The sequence below is a fragment of the Eulemur rufifrons genome, chromosome 7, assembly GCF_041146395.1.
Source record: "Eulemur rufifrons isolate Redbay chromosome 7, OSU_ERuf_1, whole genome shotgun sequence".
Taxonomy (NCBI): Eukaryota; Metazoa; Chordata; class Mammalia; order Primates; family Lemuridae; genus Eulemur; species Eulemur rufifrons.
The window spans coordinates 64,143,623-64,170,355 of record NC_090989.1 but is presented as its reverse complement, the minus strand read 5'-3'; the positions used below and the strand labels follow the sequence as shown (position 1 = coordinate 64,170,355).

The following is a 26,733-nucleotide window of genomic DNA, read 5'->3' as shown; positions in this document are numbered from 1 at the left end:
AAATGACAGAAAACCTGAATACGGAACTGAAGCAGCCGCTCAGAGTTTCCTGCTCTGAAGTGGCAGTCAGAGGGAGCCAGGCGTGGACGTGAGGAGCCGGGAGCTTAGAGCAGACGCTCGAGCTAGTGGAGGTGGGTACTCGGAGCGGCGGGAGAGTTGGGGAGCACGGGGCAAGAGTTGAAGGGGAAACTACCTGGCCCTTAGTCCTTGGTGAGGGGCAAGGCCACCACTGGTAGGCTTTTAACCTTTTATGGCTAGAAGACTGGAGTGTGAGTGGTTGTGGAGAGTAATGATCTGGCAATGGAAACAGAGGAGAGGCTTGAGCCCAAGGAACATGGTTCAGCAGCCATCTAGGATCCCAGACCAAGTGAAGTGTTGCCTGGTTACTACTGACTATCTGCAACCCACTGTAAGGCCTGTTGCTCCTAGGCGCTGAGTTGGGAGGAGAACCACAGCAGATGAAGACAAAGTCTGCCCTTGAAAAGTGTATGGTCTAGCAGGGAGACAAAACCCACATAGGACATCTTGTGACAGATCAGGAAGTAGTCGCTAATGCGCACTAGTGCTGACAACCAAGTACTGATGGAGGCCAAGTGAAGGCTTGATTGTTCAGCTGGGGCTAGTTTCTGTGGTTGTAGGATCACAGAATCCCAGGATGTCAGAAATGGAGGGGACTTTATAGATTAGCTAGGTTAACCCCTTCATTTATTTTCCACTGGGGAAATCAGAGGTGATCAGTGATTTGCCAAATTATTTAAGTTAATATTTGTGAATTGCCTAGTCTGGTACCTGGCAATGGGGACACACTCTGTGTTGATTCCTTTACCCTGGTCCCACAGAGGCTTAGTCCCAGAGCTGGAGTGGCCACCAGGTCCTCTGCTCCCAGTCCGTGTACTTCACTGATGCGGGAAGCCGGTGTCACAATGAGGCCCTTGATCGTGCCTGACAGCCCAGGCTCCTCACAGATTATTGTCTGGCCCCCACCTCTAGGTAGTACCTCTCACCTTCCCAATTTCTGGTCAGTAAGTCAGGGATATCAAATTGCCTCTGTTTCCAAAACTCTTCATTTCAAAAATGGGTGAAGGTGGGAAGTTTATGGGAGAGTCGAGCTGTGGCCTCGGAGGAACAGCAGGAAAGAGGACGGGACCATCGGGTCTCATTGCTTCCTTACTGCTCAGGACTATTTCAGAAACTTCTCCTTTCCAGTTTTCCGTGTGAAGTCCTTTTGCTGCAGAGCAGCCCAGGAGCCAGAGCATGAGAAACAGAGGGGTTGCAAGGATGCAGGACCGTAGGTCTTGTGTCGCTGCCCCCACACAAGTGGGCATCAGGGAAGGCAGAGCTGCTGTCAGCAGGGTCTCATCTCACGGTTAGGCTGACTTGGTCAGTACTTCTCCAGCCTCCCCTCAGCATCTCTCTAACCAGTCTACCCCAAAGTTCCCCTGCGCTGGTGTTCAAGAGGTTGTTCAAAGAGCATGGATAAGGGTGGAGTTTTCAAGTGGACATAGAAAACTGGAGAAACTGACAGCCCCGGTGGAGAGACAGGGAGCCCTAGCAGTGGTTGGAAAAGGATCTCCTTTGGGAGGTGATGGAGCGCTTGGAGGAAGGTCTCCAGGGGGACGAGGTGTCTGAGCAGGGAAAGGTTACAGGGACATTGTCAGCTAGCAAGTGGTGCCCGGGTCAAGAAGTCTCAGTGGTCGCCAGAGCAGATGAGCATTGTCTGTTGTCACCTCTTCACACCAAGATCCAGGATCCCACAGATGCAGAGCGACTGCGCGGCTCTCCTCACGCACTGTTGGCAAGGCCGGCTGGAGCAGTGGAGCTGCCCCAGAGGAAGAGCAATTTGGCATCCCTTCAAACCGGTGTTCTCTACATGTTTCTTTAACATTTATTTAGTTGATAAAAAGTAAATATCTCTTAATGTTCCAAATAAGGGATATATTAGATGCTATTTTTGAACCATTAATCTTCTTTAGAAATATAATTAAACTGTTTTAAAAATTGAGTAGTAAATAACTTATTCCCAGAAAATACTTCTCCATACACTGTTCAGTGTAGAAATTTCAGCTGTCCCTGGTGACCTCACACAGCTGTGCAGTGACCGGTCTCGAAGTGGAGATGGGACAGAACTTGAGCGGAGGGTTGGAAAAATCCGCAATATAGTTAAGCAGGTTGTAAGGATGAGTGTAGATGTTCACTCTGTCAGGAGCTGGGCCAATTTATACTTTGACAGCTATGAAAGAAGTCATGTGTTAGAATCTGAGTGAAAGGAGGCCATAATTTTAGGGATATTGTAGCACTTTTCATTGATTACTACTTCAAGCCACTGCCTGGCTGGCCTCTGGACACGAGTGAACAACCCCAGGTTATTTAGTGTTACCTACACCCATGCTGACTTCTCTCCAGACCCAGGTGGGCCCAGGCCCCATCAGTTTGTCTTGAATAAACCCCTGCCGACTCCTCCTCCAACCGAGCAGGAGAGCTTTCCTAAAACTCTTACTTGCTTTGCCTCATCTTCTATAACATTTTCTTCAAAGAAAAAGTGTCAGAAAATATTGGGCTGCTATGTCATTGATTTCAGCATTGTTGGTTTCTCTCCCATCGATTCTTTCCTGTCCTAAATTATTCCCATCCTCTGTCACCCTCAGATGTGGAAGTCTGTGGTGGGGCATGATGTGTCTGTTTCCGTGGAGACCCAGGGTGATGACTGGGACACAGATCCCGACTTTGTGGTGAGTTTGGAAGTAGCTTTGCTTGGACAGTGAAGACGGTGGTGGTGGTGGGGGGGGAGGGCATCGGGGACACTCTGTGGCCTTTGAGAAGGCTTGGGAATGACCTTTTGGGACTGAGACAGCCCTCATGGTGGGACTGGTTTCTAGGACAGTTGGCTGTCATGAAGGAGACGGGCATGGATGAGTCTGCCAGTGTGGTTGACAGGCTATGGCAGGCTGTGCTGAAGGTGAGGAGCAGGTGAACCTGGGTCTCCTTTGGCCTGTGATCCAGGACGTGGGCTGGACATGTGTAATTTGGGGGGATTGAGAAGTTGTAGGAGACCTGAGGGGGAAAGTGTGAAGGATATAGAGGAGGAATGGAGGTTTCAGAGCTCACCAGTTTCATTTGCACATGAGGTCAGGGTCAGGTAAACAGAAGAACAGTATAAATAAACACTTCTTCTTCTGACTGAAGAAGGCAGTGGATGCAGGGGACATAAAGGGCATGTGTCCGTCATGTGGCCCCTCTCAGTGTGGCACATTTCTTGCCACCACTTACTGCTCAGTGCTGTCTGTTTTTTGCAGAATGACATCTCTGAGAAGGAGCAACGGTGGGGGGCCAAGACTATCGAGGGTTCTGGACGCACAGAGCACATCAAGTAGGTGCCAGAAGGACTGGGGAAAGGGGATGGGGTTATGGAAAGAGCCCAGAGAAAATTCAGAGATGTAGGAGGAGGCAAGGAAGGAAAAGGAGAGGATAGTTCATTTCTATGTATCTTTGTTTTTTTCTACAGTCTGTCCCTGTGTGCCCCTATGTGTGTCACTATGTACTGCTATTTCATGTCTCTCCTCTTATCCCCCTAACATGGTCATTATCTGTATTTTATGTCTAACAGCTCTGCTATTTTCCCAAATGGGTCTGTTGTATCAACTGCCTCCCTTCCTTCAGTAAGGCACGAGGGATTCAGAGAGGAAGTGGCTCAAATACTGGGGTTTAATCTATCTATTAATATCTATCTATCATCTATCTAACAATCACCTATTTGTCATCTGTCTCTTCACAGAAATGTAAATGTGTGGTTAGAATGTAGGGTGACTTCAGATAGGTTAAGAAGAATTCAGTAAAATGTCAAGATGAAGAACTCAGAATAAATGCTGTAAAAAAAACGATATTACCATCTTCTGTGCCTGGCCCAAATGACTTTTAAAGTACAAATTTGTACTTGGCTATTTGACAGAAGTTGGAAGCCATGAATGGTAACATGGAGAAATGTGATGCTTTGAAAACCTGTTGATAAAAATTACTTTGGCAACAATGTTTAGGGATCTTTAAGATTATGGCCCAATATTCATTTTACCAGAAACAAACAAACAAAACCTTCTGAAACCAGAAGAGAAAAGAAATTTATAGCCATATCTAATTATGTCTGTGGGATTTATCATATATTTGGATTGAGAGATCCCCTCCTCTCTTCCATGGAATACATGGAATATTCAGGGTCATCTAACCAGGACAGCCGGCTTTGGGTAGTATCAGAATATCAAATATTAGTAGCCAGGTAGACACACTAACTAGTAAAAGAAGAGCAAAAATCAATAACTACACACAAAATGCCAAGATTAATACAGTTTTAAGATGCATTTTAACTTTTTTCTCCACACAGCAGTGTTTTTAGCTCTAGATTTTAAAAAGTGTCCATGGATGACCACATTGTACAAGCAACACACTACAAAAACCTGAGAGATGTTTATACAATTGGATAATACTCAATTAGACAACAATATATTGTTTTCTAATTAGACATAAATGGTTTGAGTCAAGCGGCTGTAATGAATATTGTTCTTAAACAAACCATGCAATTCTTGAAGCAGAGTGACAAAAAGAATGAAACAGGGTCATTCAGAAAGCTTCTCTGATGCTCTTCTGTGGGCTCGTGGATACCACCCACCGCCCCCCCCCCCCACCTCGCCAAACAAAAATCAAGACTCTTTTCCTTTTCTGAGTAAAGGTCACCCAGCCCTAGTGTCCTGTGAACTGTTCAGATGAGGATACACACTCTCTTGGCACCTTTCCTCTCCCAGTGCCTGTCTCATGTATAGGAGGTAGGAGTAGAATGTTTTAAGGAAGACTCCTAAATTCCTGCCATGATCTTATGGAAAGGGCTTGAGTTTGGATACCAGATAGATTTAGATTCAATTCCCAACTCTGCCACTATTACAAATGTGAACTTGAACACAACCGCTCTAAATCTCAGCGTATTTATCAGCTGGGGACAATAACAGCTACCCGGCAGATAGAAGGTTAGAAGTCAATGGGATAGCACACGTTAATGTCTAGTGCAGTACTTAGCACTTCCTAGCAGCTCAATGGTGCTATTTCTCTTTCCTGTTAGTATAGATTAGTTTAATCAGATTTCCTTTCGAGAACCTAACAAACATGTAAGCAGATAACAGCCTTTCTTCCTCCTAAGTGGTGTTCACCTGGACTGCCCCAGTATATATTAATAGATGACTGACTGGTGCCCCTCGGAGTCATACAGTGTGGTGACCCTGCATTTTTCTGTGTTAACCTAACTGAATCCATATGGGATAGAACCGATGGAGGAGATATTTACACAAACGCTCATTCACCTCCCATTTACCTAAGCTACCAGGGTAAAAAGGCCTGGTCACTGACGGTAACAGCCCAGGTGACCTTGAACAGGTCACTTTTCCTCTCTGATTCTCAGTTTTCCCACCTGGATCAACAAGACCTCTAGAGACCTTCTAGCAGTAAGTCTCCAATATTCGGTGGTTCTCTCTGGCTAGTGTGAGCTCAGCTAATCTTTAAGTTCAGATGGGAAGCACCAAGGGCCCTGGAAAGGAGGGGAGACTGGAGAGGAGAACAGTAGCTGCAGAGCTGAGATGACTCAAAGCAGGAAAAGGAAGTGGTTGTAGTTCTCATAAATCTCACTACCTTCCCCCATACCATAATGTCTTTATTTAGGTCTGTCTTAAGTAAATTTAGTTTGAGAAGTTATTTGGTAATTCAGTGAGTAGCTCAAATGATCCTATCCACCCCTCATCTATTCTGTAAAAGAATGGTCTGGTTTCCAGGGCTATTTGCCCTTCCCTCCCCCTTCCTCTCCCCGCTCTTGCTCATTCATTCTCTTTGGTGTATTTTCCCTTGACCAGGTAAGAATTCTTATTATTCCATGATAGTACTTCTTAAACTGCCTATGGGAAAGAAACAGGGATTTTTTTTAAAAAAAATCTTTATTTTCAAATCTGTCATCGACTGATACTTTTGGAAAATAAAGTAAAATTGAATTGTTAGAAAAACAAATGGAAAAAATGACAGAAAATACAAACGCAATTTTTATTTTTAGATTCAATAGATATAAAATCACTATGTCAAATTGCTATAAAAGTTTCTGAACACATTCTATCAATTTTTATTCTTATTTCCTTGTGGAACAGAAACAGTTCAGCTTGTGGACCACACGTTGAATGGCACTGCTCTAGAATAGGCTTTCAGTACTTCCTGAAACCTGTCTGGCCTTTAGGTTAGATCCTTCCTGAGACGAACCATAGGATACCTGCCTCAGTGGCTCTGGCCACTTTCTTGTGCCCTGGCATTTTATACCAAGTGGAAATGAAAAATGCTGTAGTGTCAAGAGTACTGAAATAGAATTCTGGAGCCCTAGGAAGTGGTCCCAGCTCTGCTATAAAAGGACTCACAGTGCTGAAGAGGATTATTTCACCACTCTGCCCCTGTTTCCTACTGGTGATGGGAGATAATAGTACCAGCCCTGTTCACTGTAAAGGGGTGCTGTGAGAGCTATGGCTATAACATAAGAATAATGGCCAATATTTATTGAGCTGTTACATGTCGTGCAAAATACTAAGTGCTTTATCAAAATAACCCTATATCATTGATGATGTTATCATTCTGATTTCATGGAAAAGTGAACAGATGTATGGATGTTTAGCAATTTGCCCAAGGATATACAAATACAGGTTGAGCATCTCTAATCCAAAAATCTGAAATCTCAAATGCTCCAAAATCTGAAACCTTTTGAGTGCTGACATGATGCCACAGGTAGAAAATTCCATGCTGGACCTCACGTCACTGTCAAAATGCAGGTACACAACACATAGTTTATTCAGCATTCCCAAGGGAAGAATTAAATTGCCTTTAGGCCATGTGTTTAAGAAGTATAGGAAACATAGATAAATTTTGTGTTTAGACTTGCGTCACATCCCCAAGATATTTCATTACATAAATGCAAATATTCCAAAATCAGAAATCTGAAACACTTATAGTCCCACACATTTTGGATAAGGGATACTCAACTTGTAGTCATTCGAATTCAGCTCAGTCTGACTCTTTGGGCTACATCATATTATTTTTGTCTAATAAACATAATGTTGTCATGCCCATAGTTCTCTTGTTGAGATGGAATGCAAATTTCCATGAGTTATGTGATTGCCTTTCCCTAAGGCTTCTGTTCTGTTTAGAATGACTAAGTACCTTATAGCTTGGCCTTAATAATGTACTACATTCATGTTCCTAAAGCAGGAACCTCTTTAGGAGTTCCCAAAGTCTGTCTTTCATTTAATGTTTTCTTCACTTTCTTATTTTCAAAAATCAACTTTATTGATGCATGATCATGATAAGCAAATAGTTCAATGAGTTTTGACAATATGTATGTAACCGCCCACACAATCAAAATATGGAGTATTTCCATTACCACAGAAAGTTCCCTTAGTCCTCTTTGTAGTCAATACACCCCATCCCCACATCTAGCCAGATGTAAACACTGATCTGCTATTTGTCACCATAGATTAGTTTTGCTTGTGCTAGAATTTCATGTAAATGAAATAGTATAGAATGTACTCTTTTGTATTTGTCTTCTTTCACTCAGCATAATGTTTCTGAGATTTATTCATGGTGTTGTGTAAATCTTTTGTTGTTCTTTTTTATTGTCAAGTAGTGTCCCATTGTATAAATATGCCACAATTTGGTTTATCCATTACTTTGTCAATGGACATTTGGGTTATTGGCAACTTGGTTCTATTATAAATAAAACTGCCACAAACATTTGGGTACAAATCTTTTTGTTGACATATATTTTTATTCCTCTTATGGGCTGGGCACAGTGGCTCATGCCTAAAATACCAGCACTTTGGGAGGCTAAGGTAGGAGGACTGCTTGAGGACAGGAGTTTGAGACCAGCCTGGGCAACATAGTGAGACCCCCATCTCAAAAAATTTAAAAAGTTAACTGGGTGGGTAGTGCGTGCCTATAGTCCTAGCTAGCTACTCAGGGGGATAAGGTGGGAGGATCTCTTGAGCCCAGAAGTTTGAGGTTACAGAGAGCTATGATTGCATCATTGCATTCTAGCCTGGGTGACACTGTGTAACCCTATCTCTTAAAAAAAAGAAAATAGCTAGAAGTGGAATTGCTGAATCATATAATAAGCATATGTTTAACTTTTTGAGAGATTGTCAAATTGTTTTACAAAAAAAATTTACCTTTTATCATTCCTACCAGCAATGTATGGGTTTCAGTTGTTCCACATTCTTGCCAATGCTTGGTATTTTTAATTTTAACCACTTTTGTAAATATGTGCTAATTTTAATTTCTGTGTTTCTAGTGACTAATTTTATTGAACATCTTTTCAGGTGTCATTTGTGTATCTTCATGTACCTTCATTTTGAAGTATCTGTTAAACTGTTTTAGTATTTTTAAAGTTAATTGTTTGTCTTCTTAATAAGTTATTAAAAGTGCTTTATAAATTCTGGATACAAATCTTTTGTGAGATATGTGTTTCACAGATGCATTCTCCGAGATTGTAATTTGCTTTTTCATTTATTAATGACATCTTTGGAAGAGCAGAAGACTTTAATTCTGATGAAGTCTAATTTATCAAAAGTTTTTGTGGTTAGTGCTTTATGTGTCTAAGACATTTTTGCTTATTCCAAAGTTGTGAAGATTTTCTTCTATGTTTTGTTTTAAAAGATTTATAGTTTTAACTTTTACATTTAAGTCTATAATCTATTTCCAGTTGACTTTTATGCACAGTATAGGGTCAAGATTGGCTTTCATTTTTTCCCACATAGATATTTAGTTGTCCAATACCATTAAAAGAGTATCCTTTCTCCATTTACTTACCTGGCATCTTTGACCATATATATGTGAGTCTATTTGTGGACTCTATTCTGTTCCATCGATCTATATGTCTACCCTGATAGCATACCACACTGCATTGATTATTGTAGCTTTATGATAAGTCACAAAATCAAGTAGTCCTCAACTTTGCTCTCCTTCTTAAAAAAAGAAACAAAATTTTTTATTATTCTAGGACATTACATTTCCACTTACATTTTAGAATCAGCTAGTTAATTCGTACAAAAATGCCTCTTGGGATATTGATTGGGATTGCATTAGATCTATAGATCATTTTGAGGAGAATTAACATTTTAATAATATTGAGTTTGCCAATCCATGAACGTGGGATATCTCTCCGTTTATTCAGGTCTTCTTTAATTCTTGCAGAAATGTTTTGCTTTGTTTAAATCTTATACATATTTTGTTAAATTTATCCTAAAATATTTCAAGTTATTTCATGTGACTGCAAGTGGTATTTATTTTTAACTTTCAATTTCCAAATATTCATGGTTAGTATGTAGAAATACAATTGATTTTGCTTTAGGGATCTTATATCCTATGACCTTACTTAATAGTTCTAGTAGGGGTGTGTGTGTGTGTGTGTACTCTTTAGGATTTTCTACATACATGATTATGCCATCTGTGAATAAAGACTTTATAGTCTGAGTAACTTACTTTTGTACTTTTAATTTTTCAGTAAAAACCAAAAGATCTGTCCTTTCTCTTGGCTCATCTTTAAGGTGCTGGATTTTGCTTGGTTCTCATAAACTGCATTGCTTTAACAATCCAAGGTATTTGAAAACTCAAAACAGACATTTAGGAGTTAATGTGCCAAAAGTGTCTTAGTTATGATACTTAACACATTGAATTATAAAATTTTTGGTTTTCTTCTCTATCTCACTATCTCTATAAATTAGTCATCTTTGTGCCCTCAGAGCCTAACAGTGCCTCATATGCAAAAGTGGTTTAATATTTATTGAATGAAGCAATGCTATAATTAAAACTTATTTAGAATGACTCCAGCCTTATCCTAAAAAATCTAAGAAGTTCATTTTCTTTGGCCCCAGCATTCTTATTCAAATTATATCATCTATTGGAGTGATCCTCTGACTAGCCTCTAGCCTTCCTGTTATTCATTAGGTAGATATGCCTGAAATCATTTTCTAATCCCTTTTAAAAACTTGTTTCAACTATTTGACCCATTTAACAATCATTGTACTCATTAAAACTTTGCAGATTTTTCCCATTTGAAAGTAATGTTTTGCCTCATTTTCTTCATTCTTCATCTAAATACTTCAGTTGGAAAGTACCGGACAGTCATTTACATGTACTTGGTACCAGTAGATTTTTTGACACAGACAGTTCTGAAGTGTTGGTGTTATTGAACTGGCAACACGGGATCTCTGCTTTCACTGCTGCCAGGGGGGTTAGAGGAGGCATGGGAACAGAGAGTTCTTCCAGCACTCAGCTTAATTTCATTTGATTCATAGCCAGCTTTCTAAAATAAATTGTGGCTAAAGCTGAGAAGGCTTTTAAAAACCTTTAGTGGAATTATCCTACAAGGCCACCAGATGGGTCTATTCGTCCATGAAAGAGGAGAATTTCTGCTGTGAGTTGGCCTTTCTACCTGTACCCAGTGTGTCTGGTGTCCTGAGCTAGTGAAGTCCCCATAGCATCACTATCTCAATACCCTACACCTTCATTGCTTACTGTGGGAAGTCAAATTTCTTACTGAGGGTTCTCTTGCCCAAAGTTTCTAATGTATGTGTTCAAGTATCAGACCAGACTGTTACTTATTGATGCTGGTGCTGACCTATCACTTCATGTCCTCAGGCCAAACAGGCTGCCAGAGGTGGCTCTCTACCCTCTTAAGTGTTACCGTCACCTTCACTGTAAAGCTGGAAGTGAGTGTGAAGTAAGGAAGAGAATACCTCCTTTTGATGTTACTGTCACTTAGGGATAGAAATGTCCAAATCAAGGCTATTGGAGGCTTGAAGTGTTATAGCAACTAATGATGAGTGAATTTTATCAGTTTTCATTAGTTATATGAATTCATAGCATCCACTGCCTGTCTTTCACCAAAGAAGCACGGGCCTACATTCAGGGGTGAGTGTTGGTAAGTCTCACGTGATTTGAGGTGGCTGAGTTGTCACTTAGGAATTATCAGGCTGGGAGGGGGCAGAGGATATTAATTCTTGACCAAAAAGTATACAAAATACTAGTGTATAAATACATTTCCCCAGTGTTATGTTTTTATAAGCATCATTTTTAACCACTTCCTAATATGCAAATGAAAGTTAATATTTCAATTTACCTATTATCCAATTATTTGTCATATAGGTTGTTTCTTGGTTCTTGCTATTATATACAATGTTTCAATGAATATCATTAGATATTAAGTTTTGTCATATTTAAAATTATTTTCTTGGGGTAGACTTCTAGGACTAGAATGTATAGATCCAATGGTATGTGAATATTTTTATGCTTCTTGAAAACAGTTCATCACTGGTAGAAAGCAGATCTATTCAAAGAGGAAAATAACTTTCTAGTTATTAGACTATAAGTGTCATTGTCCTCTAATATGTAGGAACATGAAAAATGGGGCTACAGATTAGAAGATCATTTTAGTGTGCAAAATAACAGACTAGAGGGAATGTTATACTATTGGCCTATGGAGAGTTTAAATCAGGCTGTAGTATGCATGCTAGACTGATCTCTTACTTCCAGACCCATCATTAGTATATTTTGGGGGCTCAGATTTTTGCTAAAAATAAACAGAGTAAACCTCAAGATTTCCATTTTTGGGGAAAGGTGAGTTTGTTAATCTCCTGTGCTAGATGAGTCTCGGTCATGTGGTTTTTTCCAGTATTCACCAGCTCAGGAACAAAGTATCAGAGGAACATGATGTTCTCAAGAAGAAAGAGATGGAATCAGGGCCCAAAGCCTCCCATGGCTATGGAGGTCGGTTTGGAGTAGAAAGAGACCGAATGGACAAGGTAAGTCAAAAGAGAGAGATTTTCTTTAAAAAAAAAAAAAAAAAAATACAAATTGACTCATTTATTGGCTTCATGTCTTAAAATTTGTTCAAAAGCATAGTATTCATTTGGGCTCAAAATAGAACATCCATATATTATTCATATCAATTTTTTGTGATCTCAACGCATAATCTATAAATGGCAGAAAGTGGAAGTCCAAATATTAGAACAGCTGGCCTGTTGCAGCCAGGGAGCACAAATAGAGAAGGGAAAAATATGTTTTAAAATCATTTGCTGCTTTTAAATATTTGTGTATTATGTTGCAACTTCTCTTATTATTTTCATTACTCTGTATTTAGTGATCTTTTTGTGTATATATTATAAATTATTGTTGTGTAAAAGTTCAGAATTCACTTTCGAACTTCGATGGCCATGCAGGAGCAAAGATCTAGAACAAAAGTATCTGGCTGTTCTAGCGAAATATTCATCTGGTCTATGGTAGCCAGTCAGTCCCCTTGGTCTCTCCCCGATACTACTCCTATTTCTGTTTTGCTGCACAACGTCCTAGTTTTAGCTTTCTTTTTATTTCGCATTTAAACACTGCTCTGTCTACCCAGTCTCTATCATCTGGCTCCCAGCCCATCCTATGAGTGTTGGGAATGATGGCTGCCTAATGGTATTAAAAAAGAATCAGGGATGTGCAAAAAAAAGTCATCTTGCTCTCCCATCACGTATTCCTTGGCACCACTGTCAGAGGCTATGGGTCTGACCCGAAATGGAATTTCTTATATTCTTACATCCCATTCCATCTCTGTATTTTTTTCAAGGTCATTGTTATCTTTTCACTCACTCCGTCCTTGATTTTTCTCAGAGTGCTGTGGGCCATGAGTATGTCGCTGAGGTGGGGAAACACTCTTCTCAGACTGATGCTGCCAAAGGCTTTGGGGGCAAATACGGAGTTCAGAGGGACAGGGCAGACAAGGTAAGTGACAACTCTCCCTGCACCATCTGCCTCAAATCATGTGAGACTTATCAACACTCACCCTTATGAACACTGATGCTTCTTTGGTGAAAGTGGATGTTATGAGGACCCAGCACCATGAGCTCCCTCAGCTAGTTCCTTGGCGTCAATGTTGGCGCCCACATGCTGAACTGAAAGGCATTCATTTAAAAAAGGCAGAGACTCTCAAACTCTGTTTGAATAAGAAATTCCTCAAGCTATTGGTGTTTATTATACCTGTATGCATGAAGAGAGAAAAGAGAATTTCAAAGCTCCTCTTTTGGCTTAACATCAAAGCCTTATAAATATTCATGCCTTTCAAGAAAACAGAGATGTCAATTTAAATATTATTACCATGGCAGCAAAAAATCAAGTAAAACAACTTATTAGGATTACAATGTTTTTAGAAGGTAAAGGTTACTTTTCACAAGATTTAGCATCAATCTTAGAAGTCCAGGCATTTCTAAAGACTCCTTTATACAAAAAAAAAAAAAGTTGTTTTTAAAGAGAAATAAAAGACAGGATGATCACAGCATCATACAGTGGACAGGAGAGTAAGATTGATGACTCATTGATGTTCTTAGTTCCACACCTTATTAGATCAGATTCTTTGAACTCATTTTTTATGGTGCAGAATGATGCCCCTTCCCCTGAAGCTGCACATAGAGAGAGAACATCTCCTTCACAACCAGCTGAGACTTTCTTTTTTTACCCAGCGCTTGTTAATTAGGTGGGCAGGAGTCCTTAAAGCTAAGTTTTAGAATGTTAATTGTTTATATTGTAGGGAAAAAAAAAAACCAGAAAAAAAGCAAGACCAGGAAAGTTCAAAACATACTGTAAAGGAAAAGAAAAATGCAGAAAGTAAATTTTAAATGCAACCATGGAATGTGGCGCATGCAATATTTCATAATCAGGATGGAATTTCTGGTTCCATCTTGGCCCCCCTCCTGCCTGCCTTTGCTTAATCTCTTATTGTTATATCTTTTGCTCACAAAGCCACAAACTGAATCACCTAAACAGTGTGTCATGTAAATCAAGAAACAATGCATACTAATTAGCTCTTGAGATACAAAACCCAGACTTGGTTAGAGACCCATAGTTACTGAGCAGATGGGCACGAAGCTCCATGGTGATGTTCAGTGTTGGGCCAACATCTCCAGTCCTGGAGTCAGCTAGGATCCAGACCCTCCCGGTTGCCCCCCTCCCACCAACATCCACACCTTTGTGATTCTAGTGCTGAGTAAGGAAAGAGACACAGTATAATCAACTGGGAATAGGATATTATCTCTTCTTACATGAACATAGTGCTTTATAGTTTACAAAGCACTTTTCTAGCTATTATCCCTTAGTTTTGTGAGGATTAATTAGGAAGAAAAGCACTACTTTAGTGAGTGACCTAATACAGACACTTTATATACCTTGTCCCCTTTAGTTCTCTTAACATCCCAAATGAAGAGGGATCATTTCTCTCATTTTATAGTCGAGGTAGATAAGATGGATATGCCTCTCTTCATTTTATATTTGAAAAGACTGGGCCATAGTAATTATCAAGGAACATGCCTAAAGTTCAACAATTATAAGTAGGGGAGGTGGGGTCTGAATCTAGAACTGTCTGTGTCCAGAGCCCACGTTCTTCACTCTATATAGCGCACGGCATCCACCCACACCAGCCTGTTCTATATTAAACCTCCATACTCAGCCCCAAGGCGCTGTAAACTACCTCTGGGGCAGAGCTGGGAGTAAGAGCAAGTCAGGGAGGGGAAAAATCTTCAGCTCAGACTAACCCATTCTCTCTCCTCCTCTCTGTAGTCAGCAGTTGGCTTTGATTATAAAGGGGAAGTGGAGAAACACACATCTCAGAAAGGTGAGGACCCTGTGCTTCAGCCTCAGCAACCTGACTGGCCACCTCCTCTGCTAAGACTTCCTTTTCCGACAGCTGCCATCAGCTCCCTTTAGTCCCATGACCCAGCTCCCCTCTATTTTATTTACTTTTTAATCCAACTGTGTAGTTGCTTCTTTCTTTCTCCTTTATTGCTTTCTGTGATATTGATCAAGTTTTCTTAAATCCCTCTTTTTCCTCTAATGAATTGAAAATAAAGTATTCTACTCCTTTATTTTAGGAGGTTATCTCTAAGTTTTAGCATGCATCTTTGCCTTAAATTTAAAATTAATCACTGTCTCTTTCTGAATAATACAGGAAATTTAGACTATTTTAACTACATTCTACCAACCATATTATTGTTGTTCAGTATATTAGTTCTATCTTGTTCTTAAATCCCACAAAATTAATCATTGTTATTACTTAGTAAATACATGTTTAAATTGATCAACATATTTATCAATTTCATAGCTCAACATTGTTTATTGTATTTCATTGTTTCCTCTTTGCTGCTTTTAATTCTTTCTTACTAAAATATATCCTTTGATAATTCTTTCAGCGAGTCTGTGAAAGAACTCCCAGTCTTTGAGCAATGTCATTATTTTGCACCATTCTTCATTGTTGTTATCCCTACATCACTGTAAAGGTATTATTTCATTGTCTTTGACATCTCTCTTGTGTCAGACTAATTATCATTCCTTTGTAAGTAACATGTCTCATTTATCTTTTTTATTATCATTAAAGGTTTCCTTTTGGTCTGATGTTCTGCAGTATTATTAAGGTGTATCTAGGTGTTACATCTATTTTTATTCTCCTCTATTAGACTTATTGCTCCTCTTGAACCTCAGACATGATGTTCATTGTGGAAAGTTCTCACATATTTTCTCTTTGAGTTGTGCCTCTCCTCTCTTCTCTTTAATTCCTTCTTCTTGAACTTGTATTAAATGTGTATTAGACTGTCTCATTCTCTTCTTGATGTCTCTTAATTTCTCTTCTCTATTCCTATCTCTTTATCTCCCTGTGCTGCATTCTGGGCAAGTCCTTTGGATCTATGCTAAGTTCACTAATTCTCCCTTCAGCTATATCAATTATTGTTTAAGCTGTCCATTATATTTTCAGTTTTCTTTCACATATTTTCATTTCTGGAAGTTTCCTTTGTTTCTATTGCAAATCTGCTGATTCTTTTTCTATAATGTCTTAATGCTTATATCATGGTTCCCTGTTCCCCCTTCCTTAAGGTCTTTAGTTATTTTAAAAATATTTATTTTATTGTTTCTTTCATATTTTATATGATTTGCAGCTTTGGGATGTGCCAGTTCTTCTGTTTGATTAATCTGCTTTCCCTTATGGTTATTTATTTTCTTGATGGTTTGTAATTTTTGTTCGTAAACTTATTTCAGTGGGGAAGAGGGATATTTGTTTCATGGGAGTTTCATGTGCCCTGGGATTAGTAAGTGCCCCATAGAGAGAAATCTTGTCTTTACTTCTGGCTGAGTTCTAGAGGTCTTAATAGAAATGAACCTTTATGTTTTTTCCCCCGCTGAGTTCAAGTCTTTCTGTTTTTCCTTAAGTTACTTATGGTATTGGCCGGGCGCGGTGGCTCACGCCTGTAATCCTAGCACTCTGGGAGGCCGAGGTGGGCAGATCGTTTGAGCTCAGGAGTTCGAGACCAGCCTGAGCAAGAGCAAGACCCCATCTCTACTAAAAATAGAAAGAAATTATATGGACAGCTAAAAATATATATAGAAAAAATTAGCCGGGCATGGTGGTGCATGCCTGTAGTCCCAGCTACTCGGGAGGCTGAGGCAGGAGGATCGCTTGAGCCCAGGAGTTTGAGGTTGCTGTGAGCTGGGCTGACGCCACGGCACTCACTCTAGCCTGGGCAACAGAGTGAGACTCTGTCTCAAAAAAAAAAAAAAAAAAAAGTTACTTATGGTATGTTGTACTTTTCAAGGAATTTGTCCATTTTATTTATGTTGTCAAATTTAGTGGCATAAATTCATTTATAGTATTCTCTTCTTTTTAACCTCTGTAAGATTTGTGGTAATATGAAATGCCCACTTCCATTTCTGGTATTGTCTATTTGTGTTTTTTTCTCCTTTTAATTGATTATTCTTACTAGAAGTTCATCAAATTTATTATTCTTTTCAAAGAACTAGGTTTTGGCATTGCTAATTTTCTCTATTATTTACCTATTTTAAAAAATGTATTAGTTTCTGCTTATTATTTTTTCTCCTACTTAATGTTGGTTAAATTTGTTCTTTTTCTAGCTTTTATTTTTTAGTAAAAATATAGGTGATTTTATTTTCCTGACATAATCTCTATCATCTCAAATCATTTGAGATCTCCTTCCCATCCCACCATCCCACCATTTTTAAAAAATTTTTTTAGTGTGTGATTCTACCATGATTTTATTTATTTATTTATTTTCTCAATAGATTTGGGGGTACAAGTGGGTTTTTTGATACATGGATTAATTGTATAGTGGTAAAGTCAGGACTTTCAGTGTACCCATCATCTGAATAGTATGGATTGCACTCAACAGATAATTTTTTGATTCCTTACCCTCTCCCACCCTCCCCTCTTCTGAGTCTCTAAAGTCTGTTATGCCACTCTATATGACCATGTATACCCATTACTCAGCTCCCACTTATAAGTAAATGCATGTGGTATTTGTTCCTCCATTTCTGAAATACTTAGGATAATTATCTCCAATTCCATCCAAGTTGCTGTGAAAGACATTTTTTTCATTCTTTTTAATGGCTGAGTAGTACTCCATGGTATATATGTGCCATATTTTCTTTGTCTAGTCATCAGTTGATGGGCACTTAGGCTGATTCCATATGTTTGCAATTGTGAATTGTGCTGTGATAAACATATAAGTGCGTGTGTCTTTTTGATATAATGACTTCTTTTCCTTTGGGTAGATAACCCAGTAGTGGGATTGCAGGATTGAATGGTAGGTCTACTTTTAGTTCTTTGAGGAATCTCTGTACTGTTTTCCATAGAGGTTATACTAATTTACATTCCCACCAACAGTGTATAAGCATTCCCTTTTCACTGTATCCACACTAACATCTATAGTATTTTGATTTTTTTTATAATGGCCATTCTGATATGGATAAGGTGTTATCTTATTGTGGTTTTAATTTGCATTTCCATGATGATTAGTGATGCTGAACACTTTTCAGATGTTTGTTAGACATTTGTACAAAAGTAGACACATAGCTCAAAGGCACAGAATAGAGAACCCAGAAATAAAACCATATAGCTATAATCAACTGATTTTCAACAAAGTAGACAAAAACATACACTGGGGAAAGGACACACTATTCAATAAATGGTGCTAGGAAAATTGGATAGCCAAATGCAGAACGAAACTGGATCCCTATCTCCCACCGTATACAAAAATTAGCTCAAGATGGATTAAAGACTTAAATTGTAAGACCTGACACCATAAAAACTGTAGAAGAAAACTTAGGAAAAATTCTTCTGGACATTGGCCTAGGGAAAGAATTTATGACTAAGATCTCAAAAGCAAATATAATACAATAAAAATAAAAGTAAATAAATGTGACTTAACTAAAAAGTTTCTACACAGTAAAAGAAATAATCAACAGGGTAAACAGACAACAGAATGGGAGAAAATATTCACAAACTATACATCTGACAAAAAACTAATATTCAGAATCTAAAAAGGAACTCAAACAAATCAGCAAGAAAAACCCCAAATAACCCCATTAAAAAGTGGGCAAAAGACATGAACAGATATTTTTCAGAAGAAGATATACAAATGGCTAACAAACATATGAAAAAATCTTTCTAGCTTCGTAAGGTAGAAACTTAGATAATTGACTTTAAGCATTTTTTTCCTATATGGGCACTTAAAAAACTACACATTTCCCTCTAAACACTGCTTTTGTTACATTCAATAAATGTCATATGTGTTTTAATTTTCATTCAGTTCAAAATATTTTCTCATTTGCTTTGTAATTACTTCTTTGACCTATGGGTTACTTAAAATTGTGTTATTTACTTTCTAAATATTGGAGAAATTTTCTAGATAATTTTATTGCCGTTGACTTCTAACTTAATTCTATTGTGATCAGAATAAGATCTGTAATATTTCAATCTTTTGAAATGTATTTAGACTTTATGGATCAGCACATGGTCCGTTTTGGTGAATGTTCTATGTGCATAAAAAAAGTATATCCTATAGTTTTTAGGTAAGCGTTCTATAATTGTCAGTTAGGTCTTATTAGTTGGAGATGTTGGCTCTTCTATAATTTTACTTATTCCTTTTTGCCCAAAATCTCTACCCATTAATGAGAGAAGAGTGTTCAACAATGATTATGGATTTGTCTATTACTCTTTATATATCTGTTAGTCTTTGCTTCATGAATTTTGATTCTGTTAATAGGTTTATACCAGCATATATATTTCTGATGAATGATGAATTATCCTTTTATCTTTGTGTTATCTTGTGTTATGTCTCTCTTGTCTCTTCAGTGCATTTTTTCTTTTTTTTGAGACAGAGTCTCTCTCTGTTGCCCAGGCTAGAGTGCCATGGCTTCAAGCTCACAGCAACCTCAAACTCCTGGGCTTAAGCAATCCTTCTGCCTCAGCATCCCAAGTAGCTGGGACTACAGGCATGTGCCACCATGCCCGGCTAATTTTTTCCTATATATGTTTTTCACTGTCCAGATCATTTCTTTCTATTTTTAGTAGAGACGGGGGTCTCGCTCTTGCTCAGGCTGGTCTCGAACTCCTGACCTCGAGCGATCCACCCGCCTCAGCCTTCCAGAGTGCTAGGATTACAGGCGTGAGCCACCACCCCCGGCCAGTGCATTTTGTTTTGAGGTCACTTTGTCCCATATCCATGGTATGTTTCCCTCTTTCTTTCTTTCTCTCTCTCTCTCTTTCTTTCTTTCTTTCTTTCTTTCTTTCTTTCTTTCTTTCTTTATTTCTTTCTTTCTTTCTTTGTTTTTCTTTCTTTTTTTTTTTTTTTTGAGACAAGGTCTTGCTCTATTGTCTGGGCTAGAGTGCAGTGGTGTCATCCTAATTCACTGTAGCCTCCCAACTCCTGGACTCAAGCAATCCTCCTGCCTCAACCTCCCAAAGTGCTTGGATTACAGGTGTGAGCCACTGCACCCGGGCTCCATGCCATCTTTCTTATGCTTGCTCTTTCCATGATATATGTTTTTCTGGATCAGTATTTAAGTTAATTTCTCAACATAGAATTCCCACATCATACAAGTAGGAAAAAATTGGGTATTTGCATTCCATACTCAGGTGTAGCCTTGGAGTTTCCAAGTCTCATAGGTAAATTTTTTCCCCTATCAAATGCTCAACAGACTATAAGCCTCCTCACCACTTCCCTGAAGAAGTAAGTAGAAATTTTTTAGAATTCTTATATAGGAATGGGCAGAGGTTAATCTCAAGTTCCCTAGCCCCCCATCTTGTTCTTATATAGAAATTAGAATCTCAGATCCTAGATCCTAATCACTATTCACTACATTTGGAGCTTATTAATACAAAGCCCTTGGGTTTTCTGTAGTTTCAGCTCATAATTACCCTCATACACAGAGCTTTGATTCATTTCTTTGTTTCTGGAGCCAGGATTTTTTTTTTCTTCTTTTCTTTTGAGCTTTACTGTTTTCAAAAAGAATTGTTATATTTTAGCTGACATTTCTATGTGCTTATATGGAAGAAGAGAAAATGCATATATTTCATATGTATCTGCCTCTTTTTTTTTCTGAAAATCTCTCCGCACACTCTCCCTACTTGCTCCTTCCTTGGAGAAGAAGGGAGAAAATTGAAATGATCTTTTCATCTTGGGATAGAAGTGAGGGAGAAAAGAAAGAGGAAGAGTGAGCAGTGTTCAATTAAAAGGAGACTTAGGACACTACTTCTCTTTAATTCACCTGTATTCAAGCCCTGCTCTATTCTCAGGCCCCTAACGCCCTGCACCATTCCTCCTGACCTCTCTTCTCCAGCACTGCCCTGTGGGCTGGAGGCCGAGGGTGGGCTCTCATGATTGCTCCTTCAACCGTAGATTACTCGCATGGCTTTGGTGGCCGTTACGGGGTTGAGAAGGATAAACAGGACAAAGCAGCTCTGGGATATGACTACAAGGGAGAGACAGAGAAACACGAGTCCCAGAGAGGTGAGTTGGGGCTGGGAAGAGGAAGGTCACAGATTTAAGGTTTGTGGACAGAGAAGGATGCTGCTTAGCACAGAGCTCTCCTTCCTTTCTGGAAGTTGGCCAAGTGGTCCAGAATACAGAGGGGCAGATGTGCAGTGCAGGTGCTGGACTGGACAGCAAGTGTATGTGTGTGGGGGGGAGGGGAGACCAGGAGAGGTGGAGAGGAAAACAGCAGGATTAAGAGCAGGGCAGGGGAGGGAGGCCAATGAGAAGGGGTCATTAAGAAAGGGATGAAGACAGACAGGCTGGGTGGTGGCCAGAGGGTGGCTTGGCTACGAGTCTCACGAGCCCTAGTGCCTCACAGAGGACAGAGAGGTCTACTGCTTCCCTGGGACACACAGGGATGGCTGGAAGACTCTTCTGACTTTTTCCTATTTCTTCTTTTACATTTCCCTTTGTCTGTCACATCTCTTTTTGTTTCTCTCTTTTCATCTCTCTCTTCTCCATTCTCTGCCAACTTTTCCTCTTCCCATCCTTTTCCTTCTCTTCCCATCCATGCCTCTCTTTATCCTCTGATTCTCACATTTCCTCCTACACCTTTCTGCCTTCTGGTCTTGCTTCCCACTGATCCTTCTCCCCACCCATTCCCAGCATTTGAATCTCCTGTTATGACTCTCAGAACTTTCTGTCCTGCAGATTACGCCAAGGGCTTTGGCGGCCAGTATGGAATTCAGAAGGATCGAGTGGATAAGGTAAAGCACCAAACACTAATGTCCTGAGAGGAGTTCCCTAAGTTTAGAGAAGTGCACAGAGAAAAGTGAAAGGCACAGCTGGGAGAAGGAATGGACAGTGGCTGTGGGTTTCCTGAGCCCATCCTGATGGTGTCCTGCATTCCCCATTAACTACCCTCAGCATCTAAAGGGTACGTCCTCCAAAGCCTGAGCCTTGCCTGAGGAGAGTGGAGAGAGGCAGAGAGAGATGGAGAGAGAGGTAAAACTCAGGGAAAGGTGCTATTAGACTTAAAATTTCATTGATTGCTTGGCATTGCTTAACCCAATCTCAGTCTCTTCTGCTCCATGTCCCAGTCCTCCTCATGCATTGGCCAGGGTCCCTGCTATATTCTAGGCAACTGGGCTTGGAGACATGAGATTCTAAGTACACTGAGCTTTCAAAAAGGGGAGCTGAGCCCACCAGTTTAGAACTTCTTAGCCCCTCTCTCTACCACAAAAACGCTGTCCAGCTGTTGAGCGTCAGGTGGTTGGGGATACTGCCTACAGCAGCCCCCACCCCCAACACTGCCTCAGATCACTACTGCCCTTCCCCTTGCCCAAGCTACCATTCTCCTACTGCAGAGCGCTGCCAGCTTCAGTGAAATGGAGGCCCCGACCACGGCTTATCAGAAGACAACACCCACAGAAGCTGGTGAGTCTCCATGATTCCCTCTCTCTGTGCTCCTCAACCCCTTCTTCCTATTCTTTTTCCTCCCCACATGATCTTTTCCATTCCTTTAGCCACTAAGATTGGCTGAGGTGGACTCGATCTCTACCCTCATATTCCCAGATTACGTCTCCTAGAAAAACCAGGTCGTGGGGATAGAGAGATGGAGTGGTCCTGGGGGAGGAACAGGGGAGGGGGTGCTGGGAAACCACCTGGGAAGGGTGCACAGGGATGGGAGTGTGGGATAAGGGTTGAGGGTGGGTGTTGGCTAAAGGCACACAGATTTAAGGAATGTGGACAGGGAAGGATGCTGGTTAGGGGACCAAGGCTGATAATTCAGAAAGGACAAGAGGTTGAGGTTGCACAGCCTGGCCATATGGAAATCTAGGCTTCAGGGCTACCCCATTGTCCTCTAATCCCCCTGTTCCTCCATCAGTACCTCTCTACCTTCCCTCCATGATTCCCCTTCCCATCTTCTCTCCTCCTGGATATTAAACCGATTCCTCTTCTTCCCTCAATCTCCACCCCTCCCCCCAGCCCCCATTCCAGGACAACCCCAATTTGTCTTGCTTATGTCTGCAGCTTCTAGTGGTGCCCGTGGGCTGAAGGCAAAATTTGAGTCCATGGCTGAGGAGAAGAGGAAGCGGGAGGAAGAGGAGAAGGCACAGCAGGTGGCCAGGCGGCAGCAGGAGCGAAAGGCTGTGGTAAAGATGAGCCATGAGTCTCAGCCACCACTGGTGGCACCTGTGGAAGAGCCAGAGGTACCAGCCCCACTGCCCAAGAAAATCTCCTCCGAGGTGAGTGCCTTGCCCTCTAGGATTCACTGCCAGGATCTCTTGCCCAGACAGGAGCCTAAGAGGTCCAAACCACTGGCAGAAAATGAGGCAAAGGCCTCCCCTGTGTTAGGCTGTCCGCTATCTCTGTCCTTAGGAAGGTTTCAGTCTGACTGGAGTTAGGCCTCATATTCCAGGAAAAAAACCCAAGATTTATGTAGTACAACAGAAGGCCAGTCACCAGCCGGGACAGCCAGTTCTTGCTGCAGGAACTAACCTTGAGGGCTGAGTTCCATGTGAATTGGCAGAGAGCAGGAGGGGGTGTTGCTGGTAAGTGTAAGTGTGAAGATGCAGGTTTGCTTACTTGGGAGATGCTTCATTCCCCACAGGCCTGGCCCCCAGCAGGGAGTCATCCATCATCAGAGCCTGAGCCTGTGAGAACCAGCAGGGAACAACCAATGCCTCCCCTACCCATGAGGCAGAATCCCCCAGAGGTAAGCAGAGCCCCAAAGATTCTCTGTCCCTACCCCATCTCCTCGAGTCTTAGGAAGGTGAACTGTATGGAGGGACCAGCCATGCTGATTTGCCTGGACCTCTTCTGGTCTTAGCACTGAATGTCCTACGTTCTGGGAAACCCTTCAGTCCTCAGCAAATGAGGACAGTTGGTTACCCTCACTGTGGTATCTCAACAATGTGCTTTTGCTTCAATGTCTTCCTGGTCTTCCAAGGAATGTGACTTGCCTTCCACTCTTCCCCACCCCTCCCACCATCTCTGGGTAGGTGTTTTGAGTGTGTAAGTGTCGAGGAGGTTGAGAAATGAGGATGGATGATACTGCGTTCCCTAGGAGTGGCTAGAGGTGGAGGCTAGGGTGGAGGGTAGAGGTGGCAGGGCGAGGGGGGTGAAGGGCAGGCCCTAGCAGTCCTCCACTGAGACTCCTTGAGTCCTCCTGGTGAGTGGATGTCACCCTACTCCACACTCTCTCTTCCCAGGACAATGAGGAGCCCCCAGCTCTGCCCCCTAGGACTCCGGAAGGCCTCCAGGTGGAGGAAGAGCCAGTGTATGAAACAGCGCCCGAGCCTGAGCCTGAGAATGACTATGAGGATGTTGAGGAGATGGACAGGCACGTGCAGGTTGATGACCCAGAAGGGGACTATGAGGATGTGCTTGAGCCTGAGGCTGGTGAGTGGTGGGAGAAGCAGCTCCTGAATTTGAACAGGTCTGGGGGAGGTGGGTAAGAGGAAGAAGAATTTCTCCATTGCGCAGCAGGATCTATCTCTGTTTGCCTTTTCCATGGTGGTGAGACCATATTTCTCACTATACAGGATCATCAGACTGCCCGGCTGGGGCCATGGGCATCTCAGCTGTGGCCCTGTATGACTACCAAGGAGGTAGGTTGGAGTGGGCTGAGGGGCCTGGTTCCTGGAGTGGGGGGACATGGGGATGGAGAGATTCACATCTGACCACCCTAACATCCCCTCAACTTCCTCCACAGAGGGAAGTGACGAGCTTTCCTTTGATCCGGATGATGTCATCACTGACATTGAGATGGTGGATGAGGGCTGGTGGCGGGGGCGTTGTCATGGCCACTTTGGACTCTTCCCTGCAAATTATGTCAAGCTCCTCCAGTGACTGGCCTTCTCTGTCTACTGCAACTGTGACTTCCCATGTCCAAAGTGGCTCTGCCTCCACCCCCTCCCCATTCCCGCTGCGAGTGTCTAACAAGATGTATGGGTTGCCTGACGCTCTGGACATGCTTCCCTTTCCTGTTCCATTAAAGGCTTGGGCAGAGACAGCCTGAAGAAGGGGCCTCCTTCCCTTCAGCATCCTCTCTCCCCTGGATAAGCTCATGGACATGTGTCTTGGAGTCCTGCCTCCTTCCCCACGAATGCCTCCTGACCACCCCCCACCCCCACCACCACTCTGCTCTCCAACCTTGTACTCTCTGGGCTTCCTGGTTTGCTTACCTGGGAAGGTGTGTCTAGATTGCCTGGTTTACCTGGTTATGCTGTTTTCCCACTTTCCTTCCCTGCAGACATATCCCTGAACCTTCTCTCTGCTCAGTCTTAAAATTGGAAATAAAGTGGGACTATGGCTCACCCTATGCTGAGGTACATAGTACTTTTTGTGCAGCCCTCAAGGGCCCTGACTCTCCTTGGCTCCAATTCTCCTTCCTTCTTCCAGGAACATGCAGAAGACTCCCTCTTCCCCCTTCCTACACCCTTTCAGCCTGGATGTCAAGGGCTAGGCCTTGTCCTTCGACTGTACTTTCGACCCAGTCCAAAACAGACCAGCCTGAGGAGTAGCAGTGAGGTGGGCTAAGAGAGAGCCAGGTGGTTTCCACATTAAAGCAGTTCAGCTTCTACTGGCTTTAGCAGTTGTGGGAGGCCAGCTACATTCGGACTAGGAGTAATGACCACACTCTTTCAGGACATGGAGATTTGTGAGAAAGAAGCACAAATTAGGGGAAAGGAAGAAGGAAAGGGGAGGTTTGGTGAACAGAAAAGACTGAAGCTAAAGGAAAATAAACTCAGGTGAGGTGTAAGAGGATTTGAAGCCAGAGACAGTGACCTCTGCTCAAGAGAATCCAGGCTTCCTTATAGCTGAACTGAACTCAGTGGCCAGGAGAGAGGGTGGATGGAGGAAGCACATCTGTGTAGTCTGGGGCTGAGGCAGATAAGAAAAGAGGCGAGGACACTGGGCAGCCAGTGAGAGGCAGAAGGTGAATCACCAAGCACAACAGGGGGAGAGTGAGAGGCCAGGGCACGCTGGGTTTATCCCAGCTGCAGGCTCCTGTGCTCATCCTCAGCAAGGTCCAAGTTAATAGATCCTGGGGCAAAATCAAAAGAAAAGGCAGGGATTTGGTGCAGGGGATCTTTTGTTGGTAGGACATAGAAGTCTGTGCTGTTATCAGTATGGAAGTTGGGTCCAGCTTTCAAAGATGGGGAAGGCGTCGGGATCAGGAAGGAGCTGGGGTTAGTGGCTGAGACTCAGTTAGTTGCTCCAGGACCTCACAGAGCAGGTGAGTTGCCCAAGTGTCTAAAGTGCTGTGTCCCTTGGGCTTGTTTCTTGGCTTTTCTTCATGATACACACTCGTTGGTTTCAACAATGATGTCTATGCCAGTGAATCACAAATCTGTCTCTAGACCTAACTCACAAGATTCACCCAGTTAGACTTTCAGAGTGCAAAGCAGCTTTTATTTCCTCTTACAGAGACATTGGGATTTCCACTATGTAGAAATCACCACAGATACACTCAATCTCATCCCTCATTTAAGTTTGATTTGACATCACACATACATCAGACTTTGACAGTGATTTTCTTGATACAACTCCAAGTTCCACCTTGCATTTCACCTTGCCCTTTATTGTAAGACAGAAACTCCTTTTCCAGAGCCCTGTGCTGCTAAGGTGGCGAGGTCCTCTCTGCCTCAGTTATACCAGCCTCTCCCTCCCCACTCACCCTCTCCCTGCTCTGCACTGCCCTTCTCCCAGTGATGCTCACCCAGGGCTCTGCTCGTAGGCGGCCCCCTTCCTGCCTGCACCATCCCTCTCTGCTCCCCTCAGCTGCTTCTTAATCTGAAGCCATGTCTGGCCCACTTGCCTGTGGCAGGTGACACTCGCTACTTGGGCTGCTCACCACAGCTTCATTCCACTAATCAAA

General features: G+C 41.8%; 1 protein-coding gene across 1 annotated transcript; it reads left to right on the top strand.

Moving 5' to 3' along the window:
* The first annotated feature begins 71 nt into the window (after window positions 1-71).
* On the top strand, window positions 72-24,977 carry HCLS1 (hematopoietic cell-specific Lyn substrate 1). The gene is made up of 14 exons (XM_069472690.1): window positions 72-131; window positions 2,646-2,729; window positions 3,294-3,367; window positions 11,729-11,858; window positions 12,709-12,819; window positions 14,647-14,701; window positions 20,772-20,882; window positions 21,558-21,613; window positions 22,214-22,283; window positions 22,881-23,095; window positions 23,461-23,565; window positions 24,062-24,251; window positions 24,395-24,460; window positions 24,565-24,977. Exons 2-14 carry the CDS (start codon window positions 2,646-2,648, stop codon window positions 24,699-24,701), a joined length of 1,404 nt encoding a protein of 467 aa, XP_069328791.1. The 5' UTR covers window positions 72-131; the 3' UTR covers window positions 24,702-24,977.
* The last annotated feature ends 1,756 nt before the right edge of the window (window positions 24,978-26,733 follow it).

Bases quoted from the DNA above. Each gene is read 5' to 3' on its own strand.
- HCLS1 (XM_069472690.1), top strand. From the start codon at position 2,646: ATGTGGAAGTCTGTGGTGGGGCATGATGTGTCTGTTTCCGTGGAGACC. The intron at 3,368-11,728 runs GTAGGTGCCAGA...GGTTTTTTCCAG, and splicing joins GGACGCACAGAGCACATCAA to TATTCACCAGCTCAGGAACA. The intron at 20,883-21,557 runs GTGAGTTGGGGC...TCTGTCCTGCAG, and splicing joins GAAACACGAGTCCCAGAGAG to ATTACGCCAAGGGCTTTGGC.